At 49.2% G+C, this 27,871-nt stretch overlaps 4 protein-coding genes across 5 annotated transcripts in view; 3 read left to right on the top strand and 1 right to left on the bottom strand.

The window, feature by feature from the left end:
* Positions 1–221: 221 nt before the first annotated feature.
* Positions 222–9,591, top strand: pabpn1 (poly(A) binding protein, nuclear 1). 2 transcript variants are annotated; one of them, XM_084475037.1, is made up of 7 exons: positions 222–752; positions 3,051–3,159; positions 3,642–3,709; positions 4,076–4,182; positions 4,629–4,716; positions 5,306–5,460; positions 8,895–9,591. In XM_084475037.1, exons 1-7 carry the CDS (start codon positions 618–620, stop codon positions 9,088–9,090), a joined length of 858 nt encoding a protein of 285 aa, XP_084331163.1. In that variant the 5' UTR covers positions 222–617; the 3' UTR covers positions 9,091–9,591. The 2 variants fall into 2 exon arrangements, with proteins under 2 accessions (XP_084331163.1, XP_084331164.1); XM_084475038.1 differs by lacking the exon at positions 8,895–9,591 and adding an exon at positions 7,820–8,873 and having other exon boundaries at positions 225–752.
* Positions 9,592–9,624: 33 nt separating this feature from the next.
* ngdn (neuroguidin, EIF4E binding protein) lies at positions 9,625–14,004 on the bottom strand. Its single transcript, XM_084475043.1, has 11 exons — positions 13,951–14,004; positions 13,624–13,683; positions 13,371–13,442; positions 13,010–13,147; positions 12,583–12,667; positions 12,030–12,082; positions 11,794–11,911; positions 11,246–11,420; positions 10,991–11,144; positions 10,290–10,350; positions 9,625–10,165 (listed from the first exon to the last, which is right to left on the bottom strand). Exons 1-11 carry the CDS (start codon positions 13,969–13,971, stop codon positions 10,146–10,148), a joined length of 957 nt encoding a protein of 318 aa, XP_084331169.1. The 5' UTR covers positions 13,972–14,004; the 3' UTR covers positions 9,625–10,145.
* Positions 14,005–15,144: 1,140 nt separating this feature from the next.
* cebp1 (CCAAT/enhancer binding protein (C/EBP) 1) lies at positions 15,145–17,025 on the top strand (the record flags this gene model as incomplete). Its single annotated transcript, XM_084475715.1, has 3 exons — positions 15,145–15,256; positions 15,517–15,804; positions 16,684–17,025. Exons 1-3 carry the CDS (start codon positions 15,239–15,241, stop codon positions 17,023–17,025), a joined length of 648 nt encoding a protein of 215 aa, XP_084331841.1. The 5' UTR covers positions 15,145–15,238.
* A 4,774-nt stretch (positions 17,026–21,799) lies between these two features.
* Positions 21,800–27,871, top strand: part of slc22a17 (solute carrier family 22 member 17) — a gene marked incomplete at its 3' end in the record, with an annotated part of 12,278 nt that continues 6,206 nt past the window's right edge. The window contains exons 1-2 of the mRNA XM_084475028.1: positions 21,800–22,341; positions 23,084–23,620. Of these exons, the coding sequence (XP_084331154.1) occupies positions 23,189–23,620 (432 nt within the window). The 5' untranslated portion in view covers positions 21,800–22,341; positions 23,084–23,188. The remainder of the gene's footprint in view (positions 22,342–23,083; positions 23,621–27,871) is intronic.

Below are 27,871 nucleotides of genomic sequence, written 5' to 3'. Positions count from 1 at the left end.
TGAGAGAGCATGTGGGGATGGGAAAGTCGATAGCGTTTCATTAGTGATTGACGGGAGTTTCATCCAATGAAAAAACGTAGTAGGCCGAGAAACCGGGTACGTTCAGAAAAAACATCCAACGGGAGGCGGCGAGACTCAAAAGAGGGTGGTCCACTATCTCACAAGAACTAATAGGAAGGCGAGCTGAGGCCTGCAGTGCGACGGGAGCCCGCCCCTGGCCTCCATTTCTAACGTGCGGCCGCTCTTCACGCGTTCAGTCCTCGCTTTTACGGTCCTTTTCTACTCGCTAAACTCAATAAAACGGTGAACTAGATTAGGCTGCGGACCCGCAGCGCTCCGTACCGCTAGACACCGACACGACCAGGTTCATCTACCGTGGATTTCTGTTTGGACCGTGAAGCTGGCCTTTTATTCCTCTTTTTAACTTTCCGAGCGGCGTTTTCCGCCATTTGTCCCTCCTCTCGTGTGAGCCGGGGCCCGCGAACCGCTCCTCTCTGAGCCGGGGACCCGAGAACCGCTCTTCTCCCCTGAGCCGCTCCTCTCGGTGTGAGCCGCTCCTCCGAGCCGCTCTTCTCGGTGTGAGCCGGGGCCTGTGAGCACCGCGGCGGCACAGCGCGATGGCGGAGTTCGGCAACGGGCTGGCGGAAGAGTCCCTGCTCGACTCGGACCCGAGCCACCCGGAGCTCGAAGACCCGGGGGTCGGGGATGAGGAGCCAGGGCTGGACGAGGGAGAGTCCGCCATCGAGGACCCGGTGAGTGAATGAATGGGTTCGAGGGTATAAGGCGTAGTGGGGGGGCGTTCGCCGGTCTCCATGCGGGGAACCACAATGCGGGAGCCACAATGGCGGCTCATCCCGACCCCGCGGGGTCGGGATGAGCCGCCATTGTGGTTCACGCAGTGCAGCAGAACTGCGAGGGTGGAGCCATCTTGGCGCAATTCGGTGGATTCGTTCTAGCATGGGGGGTCCCTCACCGCAGACATGCGGGACGGAGGGCTGGTAGAAGTCGGGAGGGGCCCGGGGAAGGTGGCAGGGCACCGCCATTAGCCTCACAGGAGAAACCCCCTTTCTGAGGTAACCCATCGGCTTCATTGATGCTCCTCATGTCGTGCAGAGAGCTTCGGGGGGATAGGCTTTATTCAGCTCAGCTGAACGGGTCGTGTCGCGACAGGCTTAATTCTGCTCTGCTATCGGCCCATGTCGCCACGGACTTTATCCAGCTCTGCTATCGGCTCATGTCGCGACAGACATTGTTCGGCTTTCCTATCGGCCATGTCGCCACTTTGGGGTCCTCTCCAGTCTGTTCCATGGGTCTGAATGAACCTCACTACTACAGAGCCCGTGTGCCGCAGTTCCCCCCCTCAGCCGCTGATCTCTAGTGGGGGGGGGGAGGTGACGCGAAGGCAGCAGATCCCGAGGCTGTGTGGAGTACCGGGGACAAAGCTAGGGCGGATGTGGCGGACACGCACCTGGCCCACCGTCTTTAGCCGGAGTAGTCGGGGGTTGTGGCACATTTCAGCCTCCCGTCTCCTGTGTTATCACAGTGTGTCTGAGCTTTGTGTAGTGGGCGTCGGAACGTATCGGTGAGTTAGTGAGGTCTTGTTCTCACTGTTAAATCTCTGCGTTTGTGTGCTTGGATGTCTATATTATATACGCGTGTTAATGCATAGTGCACACGTGTCTTTGAAGAAATCGTCTGCAATGAGTGGATCGTGTGCCGAGGGTCGCGGTATTTTAAAGGCTGGGCATCCATCCTTAGTGAATGATGGACCAGGGAGAGGTGGTGGTGGTGGAGGAGGAGGATGGGGGAGGGACCGAGCGTGTAGTTGATATGCGACAAAATATGAGCGTCGACGGGCCAACATGTCTTTAACCTGGGCATTACACTCATCTACCGGTTCTCTGAACGCAGCACTCAATTACTTTCAAATGGCTAGATGTCAATTTGTAGGTCAAATTGAGATGACTATCTGCAGGGGCGATTGGGCCGAATGTGATTAGCATGCTGTCACCATACTGGGTCTGCTGCTGCCGCCTCGAGTCGGCCACACTGGAAACTAGCAAGTTTGTGCATGCAAGCCATTTTCTATGTCAGCGTTGTGCACCCTGTGATGTGCTGGGATGACTTCTGAAAGCAGGGCTGGCAGCAGCCCGACAGAGAGACTCCCACTGTGCTGCAGTGCACCACGGCTCCAGCACGGCGCCTCAGAGTTTCTGGTTTCAATTCATAAACCAGTCGCTGTCGGTTATCAGAACCAGCCGCCCAGCTTATCACTGATTCTTGTCCTATTTTCGTGAAATGTTTCCTTCTGTGTATTCACTGTATTTCTAGACTGTGTCTTCACATGTCTTGAGTGATGGGCAGGCTGGGTGGAGTGGTGGGCAGGCTGGGTGGAGTGGTGGGCAGGCTGGGTGGAGTGGTGGGCAGGCTGGGTAGAGTGATGGGCATGCTGGGTGGAGTACTGGGCGGGCTGGACTGGTGTGACCGTTTTTAGATCAGAGTAGGTGTGTAACCATTTTAGCCAAATGCATGCGATGCTCTCGCTGCTGTCGTCTGTTTGGCAGCTGAAGACAGTCTCTAGGCCCTTCGGTCAGAAGACGATGAGATGGAGGGTTAAATTGTATTGGTCGCCCCTACGTCAAACCCACTTAATAAAAAAGGGGCGAAAGTTGCAAATCACAGCAAACTGCATCACGCTGTTGTCTGCGCTGTAGCCAAATGATTTCCAATCCCCCAGAGTGAAGTCAATGCTTCATTAAGGCCCCAACTTAGTCATTCAGCCACACCTCACTGCACTCTGGTACTCCCAGCCACCGTTTCCTTTGCTTCTTTCTCATGAAATGAACACGTCAAACGTCACCAATAAACCGTGATGTACAGCCAGGCGGGTTCAGAGTGTGGATGAGGATGATGAGGGGTAAAGCCAAGAGTCAATGAAGTTCTCCCCTGTCTGTGGTGGTTCCGTTGCTGGGTCAGCCAGTTCGCTCCAGACATCTGTTCTTCATGATGTGGCTGATCACTGAACTGGTCTGTTTCCCTTTGGTCTTTAGGAGCTGGAGGCCATCAAAGCCCGGGTGAGAGAGATGGAGGAGGAAGCAGAGAAGCTGAAGGAGCTGCAGAACGAGGTGGAGAAACAGATGAACCTCAGCCCCCCTCCCGGTACTACACCCACCATCTCACACACATCAGCCCCCCTCGCCCAGTACTACACCCACCGTCTCACTGTCACATGACATCCTGTGATGTAGGACACCTTAGGATGTAATTCACACCCCATTGTCAGAGGCGCTGTAGGTAGGATTATAGAGCTGTAAAAAGAGGGCGGATTTGGACACTTAATGACTGAAAAATAACCCCGCCCTCTACTTCTCTCCACCATGGATAATGTTTGTCACCTACCTGTGATTGAAGGGCAAGAGGAATTCCTGACAGATCACGGGGGATCTGATTGGTTAGAAGCAAGAGGGGAGCACCAATTGTAATGGTCTCCTCCAGAGGAGCATTCATTACAACAGATATTCTCACAGCACATTTCACACATTTGAGGGGTGACCGGTGTTTCGGCCATAAGACGGCCATGCAGCTCCTTTCTGCCGCCCATGTGCTCATGTTGCTGAACGTCTTCATTCTCGCCTCTCCAGCCGGTCCCGTCATCATGTCCATCGAGGAGAAGATGGAAGCGGACGGCAGGTCGATCTACGTTGGAAATGTAAGTCCGCCTTCCTGTCACTCATTGTGAATGCACTCACCAAAATGTTGATTGTTGATATACAGTACGTATGCATGTGCATCATGTAGAGCTATGTATTTATTTAGCTTCAAGCTGTAAAGAAAAACGCAATTTTCATTAACATGAATGTGGATTATTAAAAGGTAATCTCTAAATGAATTGAATAATAAGGAAGAACTCTGTTGACCTCCAATGTGGGTGGTATCACCGGCCAGTAACCCTTGTATCAGGCCCTGAAGTGAAGGGCCCCACTGGCCTGGTGCTCTGCTTAGGGAACACCTCCAGGGTGAGAGCTGTGGGTCCTCCTGCTGTGCTACGGTCTGTGCTGACTCTCTGGGCCCCCAGGTGGACTACGGGGCCACAGCGGAGGAGCTGGAGGCCCACTTCCACGGGTGCGGGTCCGTAAACAGAGTCACCATCCTGTGTGACAAGTTCACAGGACATCCTAAAGGGTATGTCCTGCTCCATGCCGGCTGCATGGTGTTGTTCAGGTGGTGTGACCGACGGTGTCCTGATGTAGAAGGGAACAGTGTATTCAATGGTCCCCACTCCTCTGGGCTGTTAGTCATTAGGTTCCCAGTTAAATATGTGTACTAATGGCATGCAGTGGTCCGTCTGAGTTAGGGCTGAACGATTAATCGAGTTCAAACTGACATCGCAATGTAATGGAACGTGATTTGCAAATCGCAATGACTGCGATTAAAAAAAAAAAAAAAAAAAAAAAGTGTAATCGTTTTGGGGGGGGATTAGTTACTGTTACGGACTGGAGATCAGGAAGATTTGTATTTCATTTTCGCTTACTAAATCGCAATATTGGTCGAAATAATCGCAATTAGATCATTTCCTCAAATAGTTCAGCCCTAGTCTGAGTCCTGATCGGTTGTGGTTGGCTCCCCAGGTTTGCCTATATCGAGTTTGCAGACAAGGAGTCAGTGCGGACGGCCATGGCCCTGGACGAGTCGCTGTTCAGAGGACGGCAGATAAAGGTGAGCCCCCCCTCCCCGACGACCACACGCCTGCACCCCCGACACGCACCGCTCTGGGGCTGAATCGGAGCAGGAATGGAACGTGTTTCACACCGGCACCACCCTACAGCCACACTAGAAACCCAAACACGGCTCAAACCGTGGCACGCATCATAGCCCTGCCACCGATTAATTAATTAATGATCGGTCCGTCCGTCTTGTTCAGTGTTTGTAAACACAGAACTAGACCTGGACTCGGACCAAGATGGAACCCAAAGGTGTCCGAGTTCCCAACAAAGCACTCGCTCGTGACATTATAGTTTGCGGCAACGACATCATCTGGTGTCCTCATCGTCAACGCCCGATTTTTGAAATGTAACGTGTGGCAAAGCGCACTAAGAATTGCTTGGCGTCTGGTCCTGGGTCAGCTCATGTGAGGGAGCAAGAACGCTATAATGTATTCAGAGGCAGGTGCACGCTAAACACTCACTGGCAGAATCGACATTTGGCGAAATTTGCATGGTTCCGGATGTAATGGCGGGTGGAGAGAAATGCTGGTCCTGTGGGACACTGGGTCTGGGTGTTCTGAGCCTCCTCTGCTTCTCTCCAGGTGGGCGCCAAGAGGACCAACAGACCAGGGATCAGCACGACAGACCGCGGGTTCCCCCGCGCCCGCTTCCGCTCACGGGGAGGAAGCTTCTCGTCATCACGGGCGCGCTACTACAGCGGCTACACACCCCCCCGGGGCCGGGGACGGGCCTTCAGGTGAGCCCCCACACACCGGGTCACCCCATGTACTATCTACATGCCCCCCCCCCCCCATACACCTGGTCACGACCCCCCATACACCTGGTCACCCCATGTATCAACATGCCCCCATGCATTCAACCTGCCCCCATGCACCTGGCCATGCCCCGCACACACCTGGTCACCCCATGACTTCAACACACACCTGGTCACCCCATGACTTCAACACACACCTGGTCACCCCATGACTTCAACACACACCCTGGTCAGCCCATGCCTTCACCAGCGTCATCCAGTCAGGGCAGAGTGTGGGTGTGGAGGCGGGTTCTACAGAGCAGGCCCCCAGTGTGGTAGTAAGGGGAGGAGCCTGCACCCATGGTCTGGTCCTGTGGCATCTCTGTGGAAGGGTTCCTACCATCATGACCGTGTCTCTTTTATAAGCAAAAGACAGGCCTGCTGGGATTACAGCTACAGCATTGTTACATCTTCTAGTGTCTAAATTAAAAGGCATATCCTGAGCCCTTGATGCGGTAGCGTAGTTCTCCATTGTTGTCCAAAAGCACATTCAACGCATCACAGAACCACCACCATGTTGCTTTGATCGTTACAATGCATCCCTGTAACAAATGTTGCCATCAAACCCTTTGAGCCATCGGTGCTGAACCCATGTGCATGCACAGTAGCTTCATGCATGTACATTTGCCACACTGTCACTGACTGCTAACTTGAATGGAAGGCTGTATTCAGAGCGGCACAGAGGTTCTGTCCCTTGTTTAAATGTTGCATTTGGTCATATCATATCAGCATGGAGAACAAGATGGAGTTCTGCTATTTATGATTGACTTGAGTGATTGGACGAGAGATAAGGGAATCAGAACGTCATGACCTCAACCAAGCTCGGCCTCCTCGGCATTCCTGGGGCATCACCTCTGTACTGGGCGTCTCCTGTGAACCCTTCTGTCCGTCAGGGCTCCACAGTGCCACCATTTTGCTCTCAGATCCCAGTGAGAGTTTCTTCACGTGCACATGAATTTAGATATCGCAACTCACATTACTGGCTTTCACACAAAGCTGGGTAGATTCGAAGGCTGATCAGGAAGTAAGCCTCCGATGTAACGTCAAACATTCCAACTGAAGTTGGGAGGTGTACCTCCTTAAATTTGCTCCCTGAATCCCAGTCGTGACCGGAGATTTGTGACAAAACGGCTTGCACAAGAATTACAAGATGACATTATGAAACTGGACGCTCGTCGCTTACGCAATGGAGGGTACCGGTACAGATTCAAGGTTAAATAACTTCATGTCACGCAGAGGATATGCAGTCCAGTGTCACTGCTTATAGGAATGTGCAGAAACAGCAGTTACTACAATCAGAGTGCAAAGAGTAGGAGAAGCACTATGTGCATTAGAGCTTAAATGGAGATATAAGCAATGGGGGGGAAAAGAGTATGAAGTGTGTTTGGGGCCCTCTGTGTGGCAGTAGAGAGCATAGCGAGAAGACTGGAAGGAAGTGAACACGCTTGGGCCATTTAGCCAAGAGGGACACTGGAAATATCCAGTGTTGTGCAGTCTTAAACACTTCTTGAAAGTAGATGTTTGCAGATTATCTATCACCCGTTCAAAGATACTGCATACCAAGTTGCATGTGCGTGTGCCACTCATCCATGCAGCCTGACCCCTGCCTAGCGACTCCCAGCCGCCTAGCGACCCCACGCCCTAGTGACCCCATGCCTTAGTGACCCCTGCTTCCCCCCGCCGTGTGTCAGAGGAGCATCTGGTTCGGGGCTCACCTGTACAGAGGCCGTGTTCCCCAGGTGGTTGTCTGTCTGTGTGTGTCTCCTACCTGCGTGTGCGTGGTGTGATATGGGGGTGCCGTGCTGTTTGTCCTCAGGCTCTTCCCCTACAGTGACCCCACCCCCAACCCCCCCCCCACCCCCCCAGAAGTGGCTCTCCCAAAGAGAGAGAGAAAGAAGGAGTGGGAGTGCCTTTGCTGCCCCCTCACACACTAATCAGTACTCATTACGGAGAATTTCCGGCACATTCCCCTCTGCGTGTGTGGCAGTGCTGCTCCTGGCCCCCCAGACCTGTGGCCCCCGGCCCTGTGCCCCCCCCAGCATTGGGACCCAATTGAGCTCCACTGTTGAGGTGATATGTTTGGGTGTTCTGTAGCCCACCGATCCTGGGACCCCCAGACCCGGTCTTCTGTAGTCCACCGGTCCTGGGACCCCCAGACCCGGTCTTCTGTAGTCCTGGGACCCCCAGACCCGCTCTGCCCACAGCACCACACATTGACCTCTACTGCACCACAAGTACCACTGGTGTCCAGCCGTCAGCCAATCAGAAAACAACTCACCCTCTTTTTCTCTCTCTCTTCCAGGGGCCGAGGGCGAACAACATCGTGGTATTCCCCTTACTAATACCCCCCCCCCCTCCACGACACTCCCTACTGTCCCCCCCCACCCCCACCCTAGTGCTCCCCTTGAACAGAAAAAAAAGATTGATTAAAAAGACCCCCCCCCCTCTCAGCCAATAAAGGAAGAGATTCCCAGAAGAAAAAAAAAAAAGAAAAAAAAAGCGTTCTCTGTTCTCCTGGACAGACTGACTGACCCAGAGTGTGATTGTTGTGTGTGTGCGGAGGTGATGCCCCCTTCCCCTGGTAAGGTATATGTCTGCCGTTTTGTGGGGGGGGGGGGGGGGGGGGGAGGGGAGGGGAGAAGAGTGGGTCCTATATCTATATCTCCAGGGGTGTGTTAGTGTGGAGGGGAGAGGACACGCTGTACACGGTGGTACTCAGGCTGCAGATCTCCTCCGGTCTGCCTAGGACCTGCTCTCACATCATCCCACCACAGCTCATCTCCCTGCTCCCCCCCCACCCCCGGCCTCCCCCCTCCGGAGGGGGAGGAGAGCTCTCGGAATGAATGTGTTCTCACTGTTTTTGTTCCTTTTTTTATTTTTTTTTCATGTAACCATGTTTGAGATTCCTGCAGAAGGACGATGTGATGTTGTGTTTCATGGTCTCAGTCTGTCCACACCCCTGTCCCCCCCCCCCCCCCCCCCACCTTGTTTCTAACCCCACCCCCTCCATCCTTGTTCATCTGCTTTGATGGTTTCCCACTGCTCTGGTTCAGTGGCTGCAAGTGATCTTGTTTAATGGGACGGGGTTCCTGGTCCATGGCTCTAACTCCACTGCTTCCACCGCCAATGCATGAGCCGCAATTACGCTTTTTATTTTCTGGGTGGGCCTTTTTTGTATTTTTGGCATTTCCTGCATCTTGGTCTGCCCTCATCCCCCCCTCTCTCCTCTGTGATTGGACCACATCCTGGTCCGCCCTCTCATCCCCCCCCCCCCCTCTTCCCCCCCCTCCTCTGTGTGTATTGGACCACTTCCTGGTCCTCCCTCCCCCGTCTCCCCCTCCTCTCTCTGTATATTAGACCACTTCTTGTCGTTTCAGGTTTCAGGACCAGTGGCGGCTGACTTCCCCTCCCCAGGTGGCGCAGGCCCCCCCCACTGTCTCCGCAGCGTCCCTCTCTCTCTCTGCTCCCGCTATGCACACTCACCCCATCCTGTCCGTGTGGGGGGGTGGGGGCGGGGGGCCGGGCGACCACAGGCCAACCGCGGGGGGCATTTACTACAACAGTAAACGCTGACGCGAGCGTCAAGTGTTTTTGTTTTTTTTACCCTGCACACACTCACCCGCGCACACAAGAGGCAAACGCACCACACATAGGGCAGGCGTGTACCACACAGGACTCTGCACATCACCACACCACGGCCCCGTGGGGAGGGGGGTGGGGGGCCACACCCATCGGGGGGGGGGGGGGGGGTGGGTGAGCGGGTGCAAGCAGGAGCGAGACCAGAGATTGGGGCGTTTTTCTTAATTTGGTTTGTTGGTTTTGGATGTAGGATTTAGGGAGCCACCTTTCTGACAATGCGCAGTGCAGCCACGGCCTGTCTGGGGAAGGCAGAGTGAGTTAATTTAATAAGGGGCGGAGGGGGAGCTTGTTTCGGGAGGGCGGGGCTAAATGTGGAGCGGTTATGGGAGCCGTTTTTGACAAAAGGAGTGGGTTTGAAAAAAGTTTTGCTTTTTTTTTTTTAACCCATGAGACTGTAATTAGAAAAAAAAAAATAAAGACATTGTGTAAAAATAACCGTGTGTTTTATTTGTCTGTACAGTTTCTACACTAAAATGTATAACTAGGAGGAGCAGGTGGGAGGGGTCTGATTTAACTCACTCCATGTGGATTTGTCTGACAGTCAACATTTGGGTTGATTTAAGGATGCATTCCTAAGATTGTCCAATTTCATGCAGTTAAAATGTTCCATGTGGATTAAAGTTGGCCAGTGCAAAAGGATTTGGAACTCCTAATTCAGGGCCCTTTGTAGTTAATGTTTTAGAAAAAGTACAGTTAGTTAAATGAAGAGGTTGCACTCATTGGGTCTGCGTCCATGTAACTGATTTCATTTGGTTGATCCATACTTAAAGGTAAAATGTTTGCTTCTTTAAACCAGCTAGTCTAGAGACTGAGCACATGTTTTGCAGACTGACAAAAGAACACCAGTGAGACTAACTATTCAAGCTGTACATGAATTTGATACAATTGCTTAGCGGTTTTAATGGGAGGGATATCAAAATCACATTTGACACAATTAAAAAAGATGGGAAGACTTTCTTCAAAAGGGACATCTTTGATCGATTTCTGCCCTACTTGTATTTCTTGAAAGCTGCAGAAGAGAATGGAGGGTTGGTTAAAAACAGGCCGTATTTCAAACACATTAGGGTCGGGATATGACTGGATAAACATGCAGGTGGTTTGAATTAATTTCTCTATTGAAGTGCAGTTCTTACCCCTCTTCTTGGTTTTCTTTTTCATCATTTGTTTCTTCTTGGGATGCGGGGAATCCCCGTCCTGCAAGGACAAAGCAAACATGAGCCGGGGGGCTGCCATCGGAGTCTCTCAATGGTCACCATTAAATTCATCATTCCCCACCATGTTCCCTGCCAGCTCTAGTGCAGAGCAATGTGTTCTGCATGACCAGCAGCTAATATAAAACCATCCACATTAAGATATTGTATTTTGAGCAGCCATTTTCTATTTCTTTACATACAGGCACAATTTAGAGACAAGGAACGTGGTCCACTTCAGAAAAGTAGTGTAGCCACACATCGTTTTCCTCACAAGCAGAGTCCACGGATCAGAGACTACAGCGACCTCTTGTGATCACTTCTTACATTGTCGCTCCACCAGTCTCATGCCAACCTGGGCCTGCTTGTTCAAACGACCGGCTCCATCCAGATGCTGGACAGGTTGGGCGTTTATTTACTTGTTTTGTGTTTCTAAATTTGACCCAACAACGTTTGGTTGATTAATTGCGAGGAGCTCCTATGACAGACATGGCTCTCTCAAAGATCGGCCACTGAACAGGATTCGTCGCGGTCCAACCCTCCAAAAAAGACCATCATAATCGTTGAGCTGCAGATTAGTTCATCCAGTTTCCCCGTCTGCCTCCAGCAGCTAGAGAGAGAGAGAGACAGGTGCGACCTCTCACCTGTCTGCCGGCGCCTCCGGTCAGCGCCGAGATGTCGCTGAAGTGTGTGATGCTGTTCAGCTGGCCCGACATCCCCTGCATGCTCCTCTTCCTCGCCAGCCGCTCGGCCTTGGGCACGTTGAGACGCACCATCATCGACTCCTCGTAGTTTTTCCTTTCGGAGAAGAGAGCCGAGTTGAGCAGCTTCCTCATATCAACACCGTTTTTCACAGGAAGCGACGGCGTGTTGGACCGTGCCCTCCGCCTGCTCCGTACCTGTGCTGCTCGTCCCGACTCTGGCGCTCTGTCTGGAAGTCGCGGCGGTCCCGGATCTCCTCAGGCGTATCGCTGTACTGCTCCCGCAGCTCCTGGATGACGGAGCTGCGCAGGGCGGAGCGCCGCAGCCGATCCTGCTGCTCCTTCTTACGGTCTGCCTCCGTCACGTCCCCGTCTGACAGAGAGACACGGAGAAACACCTCGTCAGACCTTCTGTTCACTCTTCTACATTCACATCCATCGTATCTTTTACTTACATACATTCTTATGAATGATTGTGTTCAATCTTCAGCATTTAGAAAAGCTCTACACAAGTAGAAGGTACTATTATTCATACGCAGCCTTCTACACCGCTTGGAAAACAGGCATGAACCACACAGCCATACTTCAGAATGATCCATAACGTCTTCATGTTTAAGCAAGAAGCAGCATCTAGTGTACCAGGTCAGACCTCTAAGGCCTCTGGGATCAACATCCGACAGCCATCCAGGACGTGTCCCACAAAGACCGTAGACATGTAGACCGACCACATGATCCTGTTGGCCTACCGTAGTGCATGGGGGCGATCTTTGGAGGGATGTATTTCCTGTCTCCAAACGCTGCAGTCTTCTTCTCTGAGACAGACGGGACTCCGTCCTCACCGCCAGACTCCTCTGACTCACTGAGCTGGGGAGGGAGGGCAGACGAGGTCAGGTGGCTGCAGGGTTAAGGTTAAAACACGATAGAAACACGGACCACCATGTCGGGTCTGAACCACACCTCTCGGACCCATCCTGATACGTACTTTGCTCATGAGATTCTCAGGATTTGGACGAAGATGCAGAGGGTCGTTTTCAGCTGAAAATGGAACAAAACAGGAACAGGTTTTCTAAAGAGGCCAACATTTGATTAGATACAACCTTATTAATCCCCCGTAGGAAACGTTGTCAGCAGCAGTGGAAAAACACAGGATAAAAATACAATAAAAATACAATGTACTAATGCAAATAAAAATAGCCGCTCAGGTAAATGCTCATCTAAATGCTCAAGTAAGGACAAGACAAACAGAACAAACAAAAACAACAAACAGGGCCAACAAAACAGACGTTAGAAATTATAAAGTGTCAAGTGTAAATTGTAAATTATAAAGTGGCCAAGTACCAGAAGTGCAATGTAAACAAAGAAAAAGTTTGCTTATATTTCACCTCAGGTAAGAACTTCAGACCAGACCAGCAGGAACACACCCTAATACTACTGCTGTACATTCTACTAGATGGAGTTCACAGCCACAACAAACGCCCGGAAGGCACTGGAAAGACTGTAGTTAAGTGGCCCTTTACAACTGAAGGTGACCTTACCCAGACTCCCAGTGACGGCCGTGCGGACCAGTTTGTCAATCTGGTATTTCAGTTTGTGGTCCAGTGGGCGCATCTTTTCCAGCACCTTCAGCCACAACACAACATTCAGTTCAGCCATTTCTAGTATTGAAAATTAGTACACAGTTTACCATGATCCAACACGGCTGAACGATATAGTATTTTAATTACTATACATCTAGCATAAAACCAATTCATTAATTAAGTTAAGACTATTAAGACTACTAATTAAGACTATTCATGGCAAAAAAGATTGAATGGGAGGCATTTAAATAATATTGCCGGTATTGTAGAATAAAACGTCTATTCAAACACGCTTCAGACCTCAACTAGTGAACAACAACTAGTGAACCAGATGGACCAGATGAACCAGCAGCTGATCACGGTGGTTTGGTGTTGAGCTTCTCACCGTCCGGACCGTCATCACGCGCTCGATGGCCTGGCTCTCCTTTATTTTGGCGCCCTCCGTCTTGAGGCTGATGAGGTGGGTGAGGTCCTGGAGGTAGAACAGCAGCAGCTGGTAGCGGAGGTCCAGGAAGGACAGACCCTGGAACACAAGTCAATGGAGCTCACATGGTGCCCACTGGTGCTGGAGAAGACGCCATTTCAAATGTGACAACATTTATGATCACTGAAACATGTATCAATACACAACTTAAAACGATATTTAGTTTTCAATTGACTAACCTTCAAGCCCAGCTAGATTATCTGAAGAAGCAAACTAACTGAACACCGGAATGTAGAAATTGAAGTAAAGCACCGATGCTTACCTTAGCAGTCTGAAATACACCATCTTTAATCTTCTTCTGCAGGTCACGGATGTGGCCTGTGACTGAAACCACCTGCAACAGAAAGAAGAGATGTGTTTAGGTTTCGGTTATTGATGTCTGATACTACGGAGACCTCTGATTCGTTCAGAACGTCTGACGAAGGTCGGTTCTGATATAACACGTTTAAGATCCACCTTTAGTCTGCTGGTTAAAACGAGGTGGAGAACCAACAGAGACTACCTGCTGATCATACCTGCTCTGTGAGAAGGTTCAACAGGTTCGCTGCTTTTGGTAGATCACTCTCAATCAAATACTGGAAGAAAACACAAATACACACTTAACGAAAGGGTTAGGCTAAAATTACGTTTAAAATGACAAACGTTGCAATGTTTCATTGTAAAAGGTAATATACACATGATTGTATCCTTAAGAACCGTTAAACTGTGACAATTAGTGATTCAATTATACCAATAATAACCTTGAATCATGCGAATGAAATGACAATCAGAAAATAGTTTCATTAGAACATAGGTGCGTATCTTAGTTTAAACACATTAGATGTATTCCAAGGATCACTCACGTTGTCTACAGGGGCCGCCATTTTGATCCAGTACGGGAGTACCGGAGGGACAAACCGCCTCTGATCCAGTAAGGGAGCCGCGGAGGAACAAACCGCCTCTGATCTAGTAGGGGGGCCGCGGAGGGACAAACCGCCTCGACCAGTACGGGAGCCGGGGACGGACAAACCGCCTTGACCAGAGTCACATGCGCTCCTCTGGCGGTAAGCGGAACTGCAGTTGAATGTATTTGATGTGACGAAGTGGTTGAGGTACAAACCTTGACTGATAGTATCATCTATGTGGAACTTGTTTAATAATCGACTCTTTTGTGGACTCCATTTGATGAAATGTTTTCTTTTTTTAGACACATCAATACATATTCATACCAGTCACATTCAGACTGATACAGTATGTGTGGATGAGTGTTTGTGTCTGACAGGTTGAAAGTTTCTGATTGTCTGGATGCAATTTGTGTAGTCGCTAAACAGTTGTCGACATGTTTGAGAGCACCTTCCCCTTCTAATTCATTATTCAGACTGTTGTTACAGTGACTACTGGATGCCTGGTCTGTTGCTGTGACTGACTGGATGTCTGGTCTGTTGCTGTGACTGACTGGTTGCCTGGACTTCCCTGACCGTTAACCGGGCAGCCCCCCATCACCATAGACACTATTAATTAATTAATTTATTTATTTATATTAACTAAATAATTTCAAATGTTTGCTTGTATGTATGTCAATCATGGCAGCCAATGCACTCCTGACCTCCTGGAAGGAGGGATTCTCCACTCGGCGGTCCTTTAAGATCTCTTCCTTGCTTGTGTTTTCTTACCCTCTGGGGGGGGCTAGGGTCAGGGGGGATCATAGACACATGGCCTGTTAAGCCCTTTGAGACTGTACCTGTGATTAAGGGCTACACAAATAAAATTGAATTGTGTGTGTGATATATACTAGCTTATAGCTAGTATATATCATAGTCCTAAGTGATAGAGATATATATGTGTTTAATGGTGTGTGTGTGTGTGTGTGTGTGTGTGTGTGTGTGTGTGTGTGTGTGTGTGTGTGTGTGTGTGTGTGTGTGTGTGTGTGTGATATATAGCCTCCTAAGTAACAGAGGCGGGGGGGGGGGGGAGATATTGTGTGTTTAATTGTGTGTCTGTGTGTGTGATATAGCCTATAGTCCTAAGTGATAGAGGAGGGAGGGGGGGGAGAGATGGCTCATTAGAGGAAGTGGGGCTGAGAGGTCTCTCTGCAGACTCTCTCCGACGGCAGAAAGGAGAAATTCTTAAAGAAGTTAAAAGCTGCCACGTATGGGAACACGAGTCACGGTAAGTCCTCAACTGATAACGGGGTTCAAACTTGATAACAGACTAAACAAAAGGCTGACATGCATTACTGCATGAGACAAATTAATAATGAAATATACGTATCATTAACATATGATAATTAAATACATTACTTTATAGCTTTTTAAATAATTTAATAATTGAAGAAATGTATGTGCATGCTTATCAATATTTCCTATGACTACAACGACGACTGAACTACAAGTCCCAGCCCACCGAGCCCAGCTCATCTTTACCCTCAGATGGTAGATTCCAGCGGGAGATCCCCGGTGATCCAGGAGTGGTCCGGCCCGTACCCGGGTCACGGCCTGGACCCCGGTCACGGCCTGGACCCCGCGGACCCAGGCCTGCACGTGGCGGCCGGCTCCCTGAGCCAGATGGAGATGCTGCTGGGCTGCCCGGGCCAGGGGCCCGGCGTAAGGGGCTGCGGAGGGGAGGAGCGCCTGGGGGGGGGCACGCTGCCCTACCTGTCCTACATGCAGCCCTGCATGGGCGGCTCGGCGGGCGCCGACCACATGTCCACCCAGCAGGTCAGTGCTCCCCCTAATCCCTAAAACCTCTGAAAACCTCTTCATCGTTAGGTGTCTCTAATCTAAACCTTTATGGTTTCATTTGATCTTGTCATGGTGCTTGTTATAGATAATGTGTTGGAGTTAATCATCAGTATGTGGTTTAATGTTGAGTAGAATATAACTCAGTGGTCCGGTACAAAATACAACAAAATGATTCTTTAGGCTCATGAGTAATAGGTTAATGGTTGTAACCGTTGTATATGTATATGTATATTTCTATGTAAATATTGTGTATGATACATGCGTTGCAAAAGGAAATCGTTTTTTGTTGTCTCGTCTCATTCCACTTTTTCATTGTCGGGCAATTACAGTTGAAGTGAAATATTCGCCTTCTCTGGGAGAGTAAATGATTTGATAAGATTATTAAAAGGTGATGATTCTGTATGAGCCGCTGCAGTCTCCAGTGTCCGTCATCGGTCTCATGCTCCTCCTGTGTTTTCTTCCTCAGAGGAAGAGGAGCACCAGTCTAACGCTTTGACTCTTATGTTGTAAAACTCAAACCAGTTCATCACATGTTCATCACATGTTCATCACATGTTCGTCACATGTTCATCAACATGTTCGTCACATGTTGATCACATGTTCATCAACATGTTCATCACATGTTCATCAATATGTTCATCACATGTTCATCACATGTCGATCAACATGTTGACCACATGTTCATCAATATGTTCATTGCATGTTCCTTACATGTTCATCACGTGTTCATCACGTGTTCCTCACGTGTTCCTCACATGTTCATCACATGTTCATCACATGTTCATCTCATGTTCACCACATGTCCATCACACGTTCATCATCAAACTTAGATATTCCCCTCGTGTCCCCCAGCAGGAGTTCTCCCCGTACCTGCTGCCCCCCGGGGCCTGCCGCCTCCCCTCGGGGGTGGGGCCCCCCGGCGCCGGGCCCCCCGTGACCAAGAGGGCCATCAGCAAGAGCAGCGTGGAGTACCGGCTGCGGCGCGAGAGGAACAACATCGCGGTGCGTAAGAGCCGGGACAAGGCGCGGCGCCGCGTCCTGCTGACCCAGCAGCGGGCCGTCCAGCTGACGGAGGACAACCAGCGGCTGCAGCAGCGCCTGGGCCAGCTGTCCCAGGAGCTGGACACACTGCGGCACGTCCTGGCCCAGCGCCACGGCGCCCGGCCGGGGGATGCCGCCGGGGAGCCCCGTCTGTAGAGAGGGGGACCCCGACCCCCCCCCCCCCCCCGGCGCGGGACCCTCAGGGGGACCCCCGCGCCGACAGGTAGAGCCTCGGCCTCATCTGATTGGCTCAGCATGGCCCGGCTTCTGAACCAATCGGTGTGTTTCGGTTGCTCTTTGATCTGCTGGTGCAGAGGCTTGATGGCCACTGTAATACAACCTTTCCCAATGATGATTATGATAAACTTGTAAATCAAACTGTACATCTAAAGAGACGTGTTACAATTGTATGGGAATGTGTGTGTGTGTGTGTGTGTGTGTGTATATAGAGTGGTTAACGCTCCTGTAAGTCAAGTGCATTTGAATATCCCTTTATCACTGATCAAATGAGATTTAACTGATTAAATACATTTAATTAGTTTGAAATAGATTTTAATAATATTTTGTGTATGTTTGATTAGAGAGTTGTAAAGAGAGGACATGTTAAACTAAACCGCCTCTCTTCATTTCTCCGCCATTGAGACAAGTTGTGCTAGACTGTGATTGACAGGCAGAATGGATTCCCTGAACCAGCAACGTGATGCCCTGATTGGTCAGAAAGGATCTAGAAACAGATATCCTCACTTTTCACGTTTGACCTCACCTACTTAATGGATGGCTGTGCAATTTAAAAAACAACAACAACAAATGCCACTCAAATAATACCTTAACTCTGACCTACAGCTCCTTGCTCTGAGCAGTGGAGGAAAACAGACCCTGAAGTTGTTATGAGGTAGAGACCAGGGGGGGTACGGACCCCAGAATCTGGGCATTGAGCAAACAAACTGAACCCTGACTGATGGAGAGGAGTAGAGAAGCAGGGGTCCACTGGGTAGGATGTAGGACAGGTCGGTCGTGTTGGTGGTTTGCTTTATAGGATTACCCAATTATCTGGAATGCCTTAGATTATATTCAGCTCCAAACTCAAGGGATTTAAATGAACAGGAAATTTGTCATTGCATCAATCTTTTTGCACCGTGTTAAAATAATTTGTTTTTGCGTATATGGTCCAATAAATATATAAAATATACTGGCCGATGTGTCTCTCTTGTATCATATTCAAACAACATCTACATATAATATATTAAGCACCTTTGCCACGACACACCACACTTGTCAGCAGGATGTTTTAGGAAAGAGCAGATTTTGTGGATAACTTCTACACTATCGAGAGGCACCAAATAATCAAATGAATAATGTATAGCTATGTATAATCTTGTCAAGAAATGTTGCTTAAGACAGGACACTACTACTGTGTTTCTGTGTTCTACATCCATAGCCAGGTAACTGCCGAGATGCCAGCATGAGCTAAACCCTATCAGACACACACACATACACACACACACACACACACACGCGCACACACACACACACACACACACACACACACACACACACACACACACACACACACACACACACATACACACACACACACACACACACACACACACACACACACACACACGGACGTCATGCAGTGGACCGTTGCCTGGCAGTTTCCCGTTGTGGGATGGGTGAGGTTTCGACACAGCAGAGGACAAGATGAGAGCCCAGTGAGATGCTATCAGCGCTGGGGTCTGCCAGGGCCTTCCTGTGGATGTGTGCGGGGACATGTGTGTCTGTTGGGATGTGTGTGTGTGTGTGTGTGTCGGGGGCGGGGGAATTTGGATGGATCCAATAATTATATAGCAGTGAGTTCCGTTATTCTGCGCCCCCTCAGCGTTATGCAATCCAAAGTAATCACCGAAGAGATCGTTGACAGCTGGTCACAGCTACAGTGTTTTTTTGTTTTTTTACGTATGTCATTGAAAATGATGATACACGTAGACAGATTATACAAATAATTACTTTTAAGTACATGATCTACAGGTAACAACATATATTTACACATTCAAAATGTACAACAAACTCTCCACTTGAATCAGTTGTAGCTCAATCTACTACACCCTTTGACCGGTTATCTAACCCTTATGTTGTCTTACCCTTAGGTTATCTAACCCTTATGTTATCTAACCCTTAAGTTTTCTTACACTTAGGTTATCTAACCCTTATGTTATCTTACCCTTAGGTTATCTAACCCTTAGGTTATCTAACCTTTAGGTGGAACATCTCTAACCTTTCATGGCCTGATAACAAGAGACCAACAGGAGTTCTGTTGAAACATCCAACAGTGGTGTATGGGGCAATCTGTGGTCCCAGGACTGCAACATGAGGTGAAGAAACACTGTCTTTACCTAATGGCCCTGAAGTGACTCAATAGTATGCACGCCTGCGCTGTGCACCACATGCAAAACCTTTCGATGTACCTTTTGTTCATCAAGAACAAAAGATAATGAGGGACAACAATAAACAAACGATTTGCACTTGAAGAAATGTCCTGTCTCCCTGGAAAACTCGTCCGATGATGAGAACCCTGACACTGAGAGATTATTCTTCTGGTTCCATTAGGATTCCTGACTCACATTGTTCACATGATCAAATCAAACAACATACATTTTATTTGACTCATTTCATTGCATACAACAATAATCTCGCCGTCTTCAGTCTTTAATTATTTATAATGTCATAACAAAAAAAAACCGCTTTCAATTGAATCTCCCAAACTTAACAAGAGTTAAACTGAGAATCAACCGTTATTCTCACAAACAATCCAACATTAAACCGAATGGTGTTGTCAGGGGCCGTAGCACACCTCATGCTCCAGTGGCCCCTCCTCTGTCCCCCGGGGCCCCCAGCAGACCCCAGGCTCCAGGGGCCCCTCCTCTGTCCCCCGGGCCCCCAGCAGACCCCAGGCTCCAGGGGCCCCTCCTCTGTCCCCTGGGCCCCCAGCAGACCCCAGGGGGTCCAGGGACCTTTCCTCTGTCCCCCCGACCCTATAGGTCAGCAGGGCTCTCTGTCTCTGCTCTGGTGCAGAGTGTGAGGCGGTAGATCCCAGGGTCTGCTACCCGAATGGCTTCCTGATATTTGTAACACCTAAACCGCTTCCGTTCCTGCAGCAGGGTGCCAGTAAATCCCCTCCAGACATCTCAGTAATGTCAACCAGCAGCAAGGATCTGCCCATCGATGTTTCACCATCTCACCGTCATGTTAATAACATGTTCACACACACACACACACACACACACACACATGAATACACATACACACACACACACACACACACACACACACACACACACACACACACACACACGCAAACACACACACACACACACACACACACACACACACACACACACACACACAGACACATTAATACACGTACACACACACACACACACACACACACACACACACACACACACACACACACACAGAACACAGACACACACATACATACACATTCAAATACAAATACACGCACACACACACACACACACACACACACACACACACACACACACACACACACACACACACACACAGTACATACATACACACACACACACACACACACACACACACACACACACACACACACACACACACACACACACACACAATAGCTTCAGTTCATTTGGACAGACAGACTCAGTTTGAAAAGGCCCATAACTGTCTCAAGACAACGCAGTCCTTTATATCTACAGGGGAGGAGGTCCTCTTCCTTGGGGACCGCCATGTTTCTACAGGAGCCCAGAACAGACAAAAAGCTCTCGAGAAAATAGTTTTGTGCTAGGAGTTGGTATCCAAATCAAAACTGTTGGGATACATATAACTGCACACCTTCATGTTATCACTGGCAACCTATATATACGTACTGCAGTGCAAAGAAACACTGGCTTGAGATGAATGATCAATACATATAGTATACAGATAGTGATAATTATAGGTCTATGATGGTAGTTTACCACTGTGGATGATCAATAACTATAACAGATATTGATAATTATAGATCTATGATGGTAGTTTACAACTATGGCTGATCAATAACTCTAACAGATAGTGATAATTATAGGTCTATGATGTTAATTCACCACTATCCACTATCCATAGTGACTATGATAAGTTACCTGATTGGTTGAACTGATTTGCAGGCCAGCGCCGTCAGAAACTAACTGTGTCTCTTTTGCTCCAGACGGATATACCCACTGAAACCTTACACCATACAGGGCAGCAGGCCACCATGGTGTGTGTGCGGGGTGTGTGTGTGCGCGTGTGTGTGTGTGTGTGTGTGTGTGTGTGTGTGTGCGCGTGTGTGTGTGTGTGTGTGTGTGTGTGTGTGTGTGTGTGTGTGTGTGTGTGTGCGTGCGTGTGTGTGTGTGTGTGTGTGTGTGTGTGTGTGTGTGTGTGTGTGTGTGTGTGTGTGTGTGTGTGTGTGTGCGTGTGTGTGTGTGTGTGTGTGTGTGTGTGTGTGTGTGTGTGTTTCTACTCAATTCTCCATTGTAGTTTTAAAGTAGGGAAAAATAAATAACATTTGTCAATGAAAGAAGAAAATACATGAAAGTCCTCAGATTACCGGGGTGGCAGCTAGGATGGCGAGACATCATGAGGGTCGAAGCTGCCCCCTATGTCGGCCTCTGGGCCTCTCCAGACCCCTAAAGAATGAAACCTCTTACAACCTTGGAAGGGGTCATGATGGGGGTGTCTGTGTGGTGGACGGCGCCTCCTAGCGGCGGGTGGCTGCAGTGCAGCAGCACAGGGGGACGTCTCTACCGACCGAGTCCACCCGAGCAGACGCGAACAGGTCGACCCGTCAGCAGGCTGGCGTCACCCGGTGCAGGTCTCCACCCTCTCCAGGTCTCCACCCTCTCCTCTCCACGGAGCGCTCTACTGACGGTGCCTGACGGCGCCTTTCCCTTTAAGATGATTTCGGGGAGCGAGTTGTATTATTTTATTATTTGGCAGACATCGACTCGGACCCGAGACCATCAGAGAGTGACGACGGTACAGTGAGCATCACAGCGCGTTGTTCTGCTGCGTGGAGGAGGCTGTGCGTCTGGATCTGCGCCCCGGTGTGTTACCGACGTTACCAACCCAGTTACAACATTACGTAACTCAGCACTCCGACACAAAGCCCACACTGGATGCGACTCGACGCGAGGACGGTCCGAAGGTCCGAACGTAGTCGAGTCAGACACGAACCAGTCCTGGTCCCGGTCCTGATCCTGATCCGTCACCCCGGGAGATCTGTGTGTCTGTGACTGACAGCGGTCAGGGAGGACTCACATACGCACGCACACACACACACACACACACACACACACACACACACACACACACACACACACACACACACACACACACACACACACACACACACACACACACACTCAACCGGAGGAGGACTCACACACACCGACCGCAGAAGAGGTAAGGCTGATTTATGTTTATTCCGCACTGCAACCTTGAACAATTAAGGAACGGTTCACACCGGAGACTGAGACCAGGACCGGGGGACCAGGGACCGTAGACGGCCCGGCTCTCTGGCTCCCCGGCTCCCCGACCCCAGTTCGCAGTACTTGATCGCCGCTTTTACCCCGTGTGTGCCGGTCTGGAGCCCTCGGCATCGCGGAACGTGTGTTTCTCTCCCCGGGTGGAGGGAGAGCTCTGACGTAACGCGTCTGGATGGAGGTCTCTAGACCTCCGTCTGGATCGGGGTCTCCAGACCTCCAGGCCCTCCGCATCACGTCAGACTGGGGGGTTGCATGTGCAGGCAGATTCCCACTGGTTATGTTAAGTGTAGGATGAGGCCTGATAATGCAACGAACGTAGCTGACAGAAACGATGTTAAAGGCGCTTATTGTTTATTATTATTAATGATGCATAATATCAACCCCTCATTGCAATGGGTCAATGCCGTGTTTGTGTGCACATACAACATGATGCATGCAGTATTATGTCATAGTAAACCACTTCTAAAGCAATAGCGTTGCTGCATGTCTAATACAGACGCTGCGTTTACTTTGACTTAGTTCAATATAATGCTCAGGCTTGCAGACGAAGCTAAAGCAGTGATGCTAAACCCTGTTGCTTGTTGCAGGTCTTGTACTAGTGTGACGTTGTGTGTGTGTGTGTGTGTGAGTAATAAAACCCTATTTCACTTTCCCTACAGACCCCCATCACCACCACCAACCCCCAGCAACCGGGAGTCTCAGCCCCCCCCACCACAGCCCCGCCCCCCTACCACAACCCCCCCCCGCCCCCCACCGCCTCCCCAATGACGTCGCCGGACTCCCCGCCGCTGGCCTCCCCGTCCCTCCCCCCCTCGCCCACGCCCTCCTCCCCGGGCCCCTCCTCCTCGCTGCCCCAGCAGCCCTCGCTGCCGCCCACGGGGGAGGTGATGGTGCTGGCCCTGGGCCGAAGGAAGCAGCGCGTGCTCATCGCCCTCAGCATCCTTCCCAACCTCTTCCTGGCCTTCCTGCTGTCGTCGGACCCGCTGCTCACGCTGGCCCCGCCCCACCACTGCCACCTGGCCGGCCCCCTGGTGGTCAACGTCTCGGTGCCCTGGGAGAGGGGCGGCCGGCCGGGGGAGGGGGGCCGGCCTTCGCGCTGCCAGCAGTACGTCAACGGGAGCCCGCCCGCGGTGGACTGCACGGCCGGCTGGGACTACAACGTCACCGAGGGCCTGAAGCACAACATCGTCACCGAGGTACACATAGTATGCGCAGTACGCACGCATGCACCGCACCGCGCGCATTCCTCACCACACCACATTCCACACCACTAGTCCACACCCCACGACAACACACAACACATTCCAAACCAAAGACGCGCGACACAATACATACCGCAACACACAGACGCACATCACACGCAACACAAACCACACACACAACAGCAAACACAACACACGCAACATAATAAATAGCACAACATACACACAACACAAATCACACACCAACAGCAACACACATGCACACAACACATGTGCGCTGACTGGTCGAAAAGTGCGCAGGTACGATTTGGAATTTAAAACTTGAATCGAAGAAGTGGAGTTTTCCTTTAAGATAACTTTCATTTTTCCACCGCCCCCCTCCCCTTTCAACTGCAACACACACACGCACACACACACAGACACAGTTGATGCAGTGTAACCATGAGGATGATGTGTTGATGCAGTGTAACCATGAGGATGATGTGTTGATGCAGTGTAACCATGAGGAGGATGTGTTGATGCAGTGTAACCATGAGGAGGATGTGTTGATGCAGTGTAACCATGAGGAGGATGTGTTGATGCAGTGTAACCATGAGGGGGATGTGTTGATGCTACGGGTGTAACGATACACAAAAGTCCCGATTCGGTACGTACCTCGGATTTTAAGTCACGGTTCGGTATGTTTTTCGGTACAGCAGGGTTAAAATGTTATTTTTGTTTAAACATTAATTTTTTTTAGTTCATTTGATTTATTAAGTTGTATCAAACAAATGCCTTACACACATGAAAATACATCAAATACAATTGAGGGTAAAAACACAATAAAGTCCAGGACTTATTTCCATTGTGGTCCTCAACACAAAACATCAGGACAAGACAAGACACTCACAGAGTGTGTGATAATCAATAAAAAAAAAAAATAATAATAATAATAATAAAAAAAAATATATATATAATTTATTATTTGTTTATTTTTCCCCGGTACGCACCGAAATGAAACGTGCATCCAACTGTCGGACCCGTACCGCAAAAACCTTGGTACGAATATGCGTATCGTTACACACCTAGTTGATGCAGTGTCGCCATGAGGATGATGTGTTGATGCAGTGCCATGAGGATGATGTGTTGATGCAGTGTCGCCATGAGGATGATGTGTTGATGCAGTGCCATGAGGATGATGTGTTGATGCAGTGTAGCCATGAGGATGATGTGTTGATGCAGTGTGTTGATGCAGTGTAGCCATGAGGATGATATGTTGATGCAGTGTGTTGATGCAGTGTAGCCATGAGGATGATGTGTTGATGCAGTGTAGCCATGAGGATGATGTGTTGATGCAGTGTCGCCATGAGGATGATGTGTTGATGCAGTGTAGCCATGAGGATGATGTGTTGATGCAGTGTAACCATGAGGATGTGTTGATGCAGTGTGTTGATGCAGTGTACCCAAGAGGATGATGTGTTGATGCAGTGTAACCATGAGGATATGTTGATGCACTGTGCCCATAAGGATGTGTTGATGCAGTGCGTTGATGCAGTGTATTGATGCAGTGTAGCCATGAGGATGATGTGTTGATGCAGTGTAGCCATGAGGATGATGTGTTGATGCAGTGTGTTGATGCAGTGTAGCCATGAGGATGATGTGTTGATGCAGTGTAGCCATGAGGATGATGTGTTGATGCAGTGTGTTGATGCAGTGTAGCCATGAGGATGATATGTTGATGCTAGGGCTGTGCAATTAATCAAATTTTAATCTCGATTCTTGGGTCAAACGATCTCCAAATGAATAAAATAAAGTTGGAACGATTCTTTTGAAAAAAAAAAAAAAAAAGTTCAAGACAAGTTCATTTCAGTGAGTTCTGAGTATGATGGGCCAGGGCAGTCCTTCCAGACTTAATCCATTACTGGATCAATTTACAGAATGCAATTTGTTGAGTGTCGTTTACAAAAAACATTAGATTAAAAATGTGTCAGTGCACTAAACACAAGAAAGTTAATTTAAGTTTATTTAAGTTGTTCTGTCTTGTTTGATTTTCTAGTATATTTATTTTATTCATTGAAAGTTTTATTGAAATTACAGAACAGCTGGATACATATTTATTTGTACATTATTTTCAATTTGAACATTTTCAATTTTTTTATTTGAACATTTTGTGTAGTTTAAGAATTTTGAAAACTCTGTTACAGTGAGGTTTTTTTGCCGAAATGCCAAATAAATGCATTTTATTTTCAAACTCAATAAGAATCGTTTGAAGAATCGTGATTTCAATCTTGACCAAAAAAATCGTGATTCTAATTTTTTCCAAAATCGAGCAGCCCTAGTTGATGCAGTGTGCCCATAAGGATGCGTTGATACAGTGTAGAGAACATGCAATATTGTATTTGCGATACTTCCAACTAGCTCATAATAACTCTGCAAGTGAACTTTGATTGGTCAGCTTGACCGATCAGAACCACATGGTATCCTCACACTTCAGGCGAGCGCGCTTCTAAGGTGCAGTGAAAAAGTAAATGAACACATGCAGAAGTTATGATGCTGTTTAATGACCTGATATTGCATGCATTACATTACTATTACTATTTTATTTTATAAATATGATATATGGTTATGTGAAAATAGCTGAAAGCATTATTGTACACCGTTATCTTACCCTCATCAAAGGTAACGATGATTACATTGTCCAGGTGTATGTTTTTGTGATTGTAGGGTTTGTGTTTTATAACACAAATCCATATAATCCTTGTATGTCCCTGCTATACGCCACCGAGGGGCCTTTAACTGGGCTCCTCCGGACCAGGCCGCAGGGGCCCGGTGTTGAAGAGGTTTATTTGAGGTTCTGCGGAGGATGCTACATGACCTGGTGCTCCATGCAGGAGATCTCTCCCTGAGTGTGTGGAGATGGCTGTTTAACCCGTGCACACTGATGACTCAATGTGCAACAGGTGTGCAGCCTCACCAGCCCCAGAGTCCAATCAGACTGGGCCACGTGAGGCTGCCTCAGCCAGCCATCATCCACACACACTCCACAGTCATGTTTATCAGGGTACATAATGCCAGGGAGCTGATATTTCCGGGATATTACCTGGGTCACCCCCCAGTGCTCATGTGTCTCGATGGTTCTCTTAACGTTTGTCCAAGGTTGCCAGGTATGCATGTGTTCACCATTTACAGCCAATCCAGTCACCAGAGCCCTCCAATACTGTACCCAACATGTTTGGTGGTCTGTTCAACACTGACGGATTTGGTCCGGGCTCTCAAAGGATTGTCACTGACTTCAGCACTTGGAATAGTCTTGTTGTGACTCATGCCAGAGGTAGGAGCCCTGCCAGCTCTGACCGCCCAGCCCCGTCCTGGAGCCCAGGCCCGGGTCTTGGCTCTGGGCCTGCTGGGGAGCCACGCCCAGCCTTCCCCTGGCGATGGCTTCCCTGGAGATCACGCCACATAGAGACGTGCAGGAACAGTAAGACAACAGAGCAGCTGCAGGCCGGCCGGCTGTGGCCATGGATACCCCTACGTTGCCCTTGGTAACGGGGGGTGTTGATGAGGAGGAGGCCACAGAGTGGGTCAGACGGAGAGAGAGGGGGGACCTCGATGAGCGCAGACCGATGGAGACACACTTTTACTCTGGAAGTTGGCTGAGAGAGGGCCATGAATGGTGGCGTAAGAACCTTTATGTTCTCTGACTTCCTGTGGGCTATAGACCAGTTAGCAGTCCCATTCTCTTATTTCCTATTGGCTGGTTCCCCAGTTAAGTCACTGGTCTCTTCCTTCCTATTGGCCGATTCACCAGTTAAATCCCTGGTCTCTTCCTTGCTATTGGCAGGTTCACCAGTTAAGTCCCTGGTCTCTTCCTTCCTATTGGCTGGTTCACCAGTTGTCTTCGGAGCAGGATGAATAAGAACACGAACAACAACAACAACAACAACAACAACAACAACAACAACAATGATAAATGAGAAATATAGATTATTTGACAAAGAATTTGCAAGCAAAACCTGAAAACTGTGACCGAAACGGAGATCCCTCTACATGAAGCCCCCCCCATCTCTGGCCGATCGACGCTGAACCATGTGACCGAACCATGTGACCAAACCATGTAACCAAACCGGATAGACCACGCCCTGCCAAGCCTGCTCAGAGGTCCCGCCCCCTCTCACGATGATGGACATGGGGTGCACCCAATCTCTTTTTCTTTTTTAATTATTATTATTTTTTTATTAAACTTTTTCTTTTTGATTTGATTTGATT

Source organism: Micromesistius poutassou (genome assembly GCF_964030765.1).
Source record: "Micromesistius poutassou genome assembly, chromosome: 11".
Classification (NCBI taxonomy): Eukaryota; Metazoa; Chordata; class Actinopteri; order Gadiformes; family Gadidae; genus Micromesistius; species Micromesistius poutassou.
Note: the sequence above shows the minus strand (reverse complement) of the source record. Positions and strands in the feature narration are given on the sequence as shown.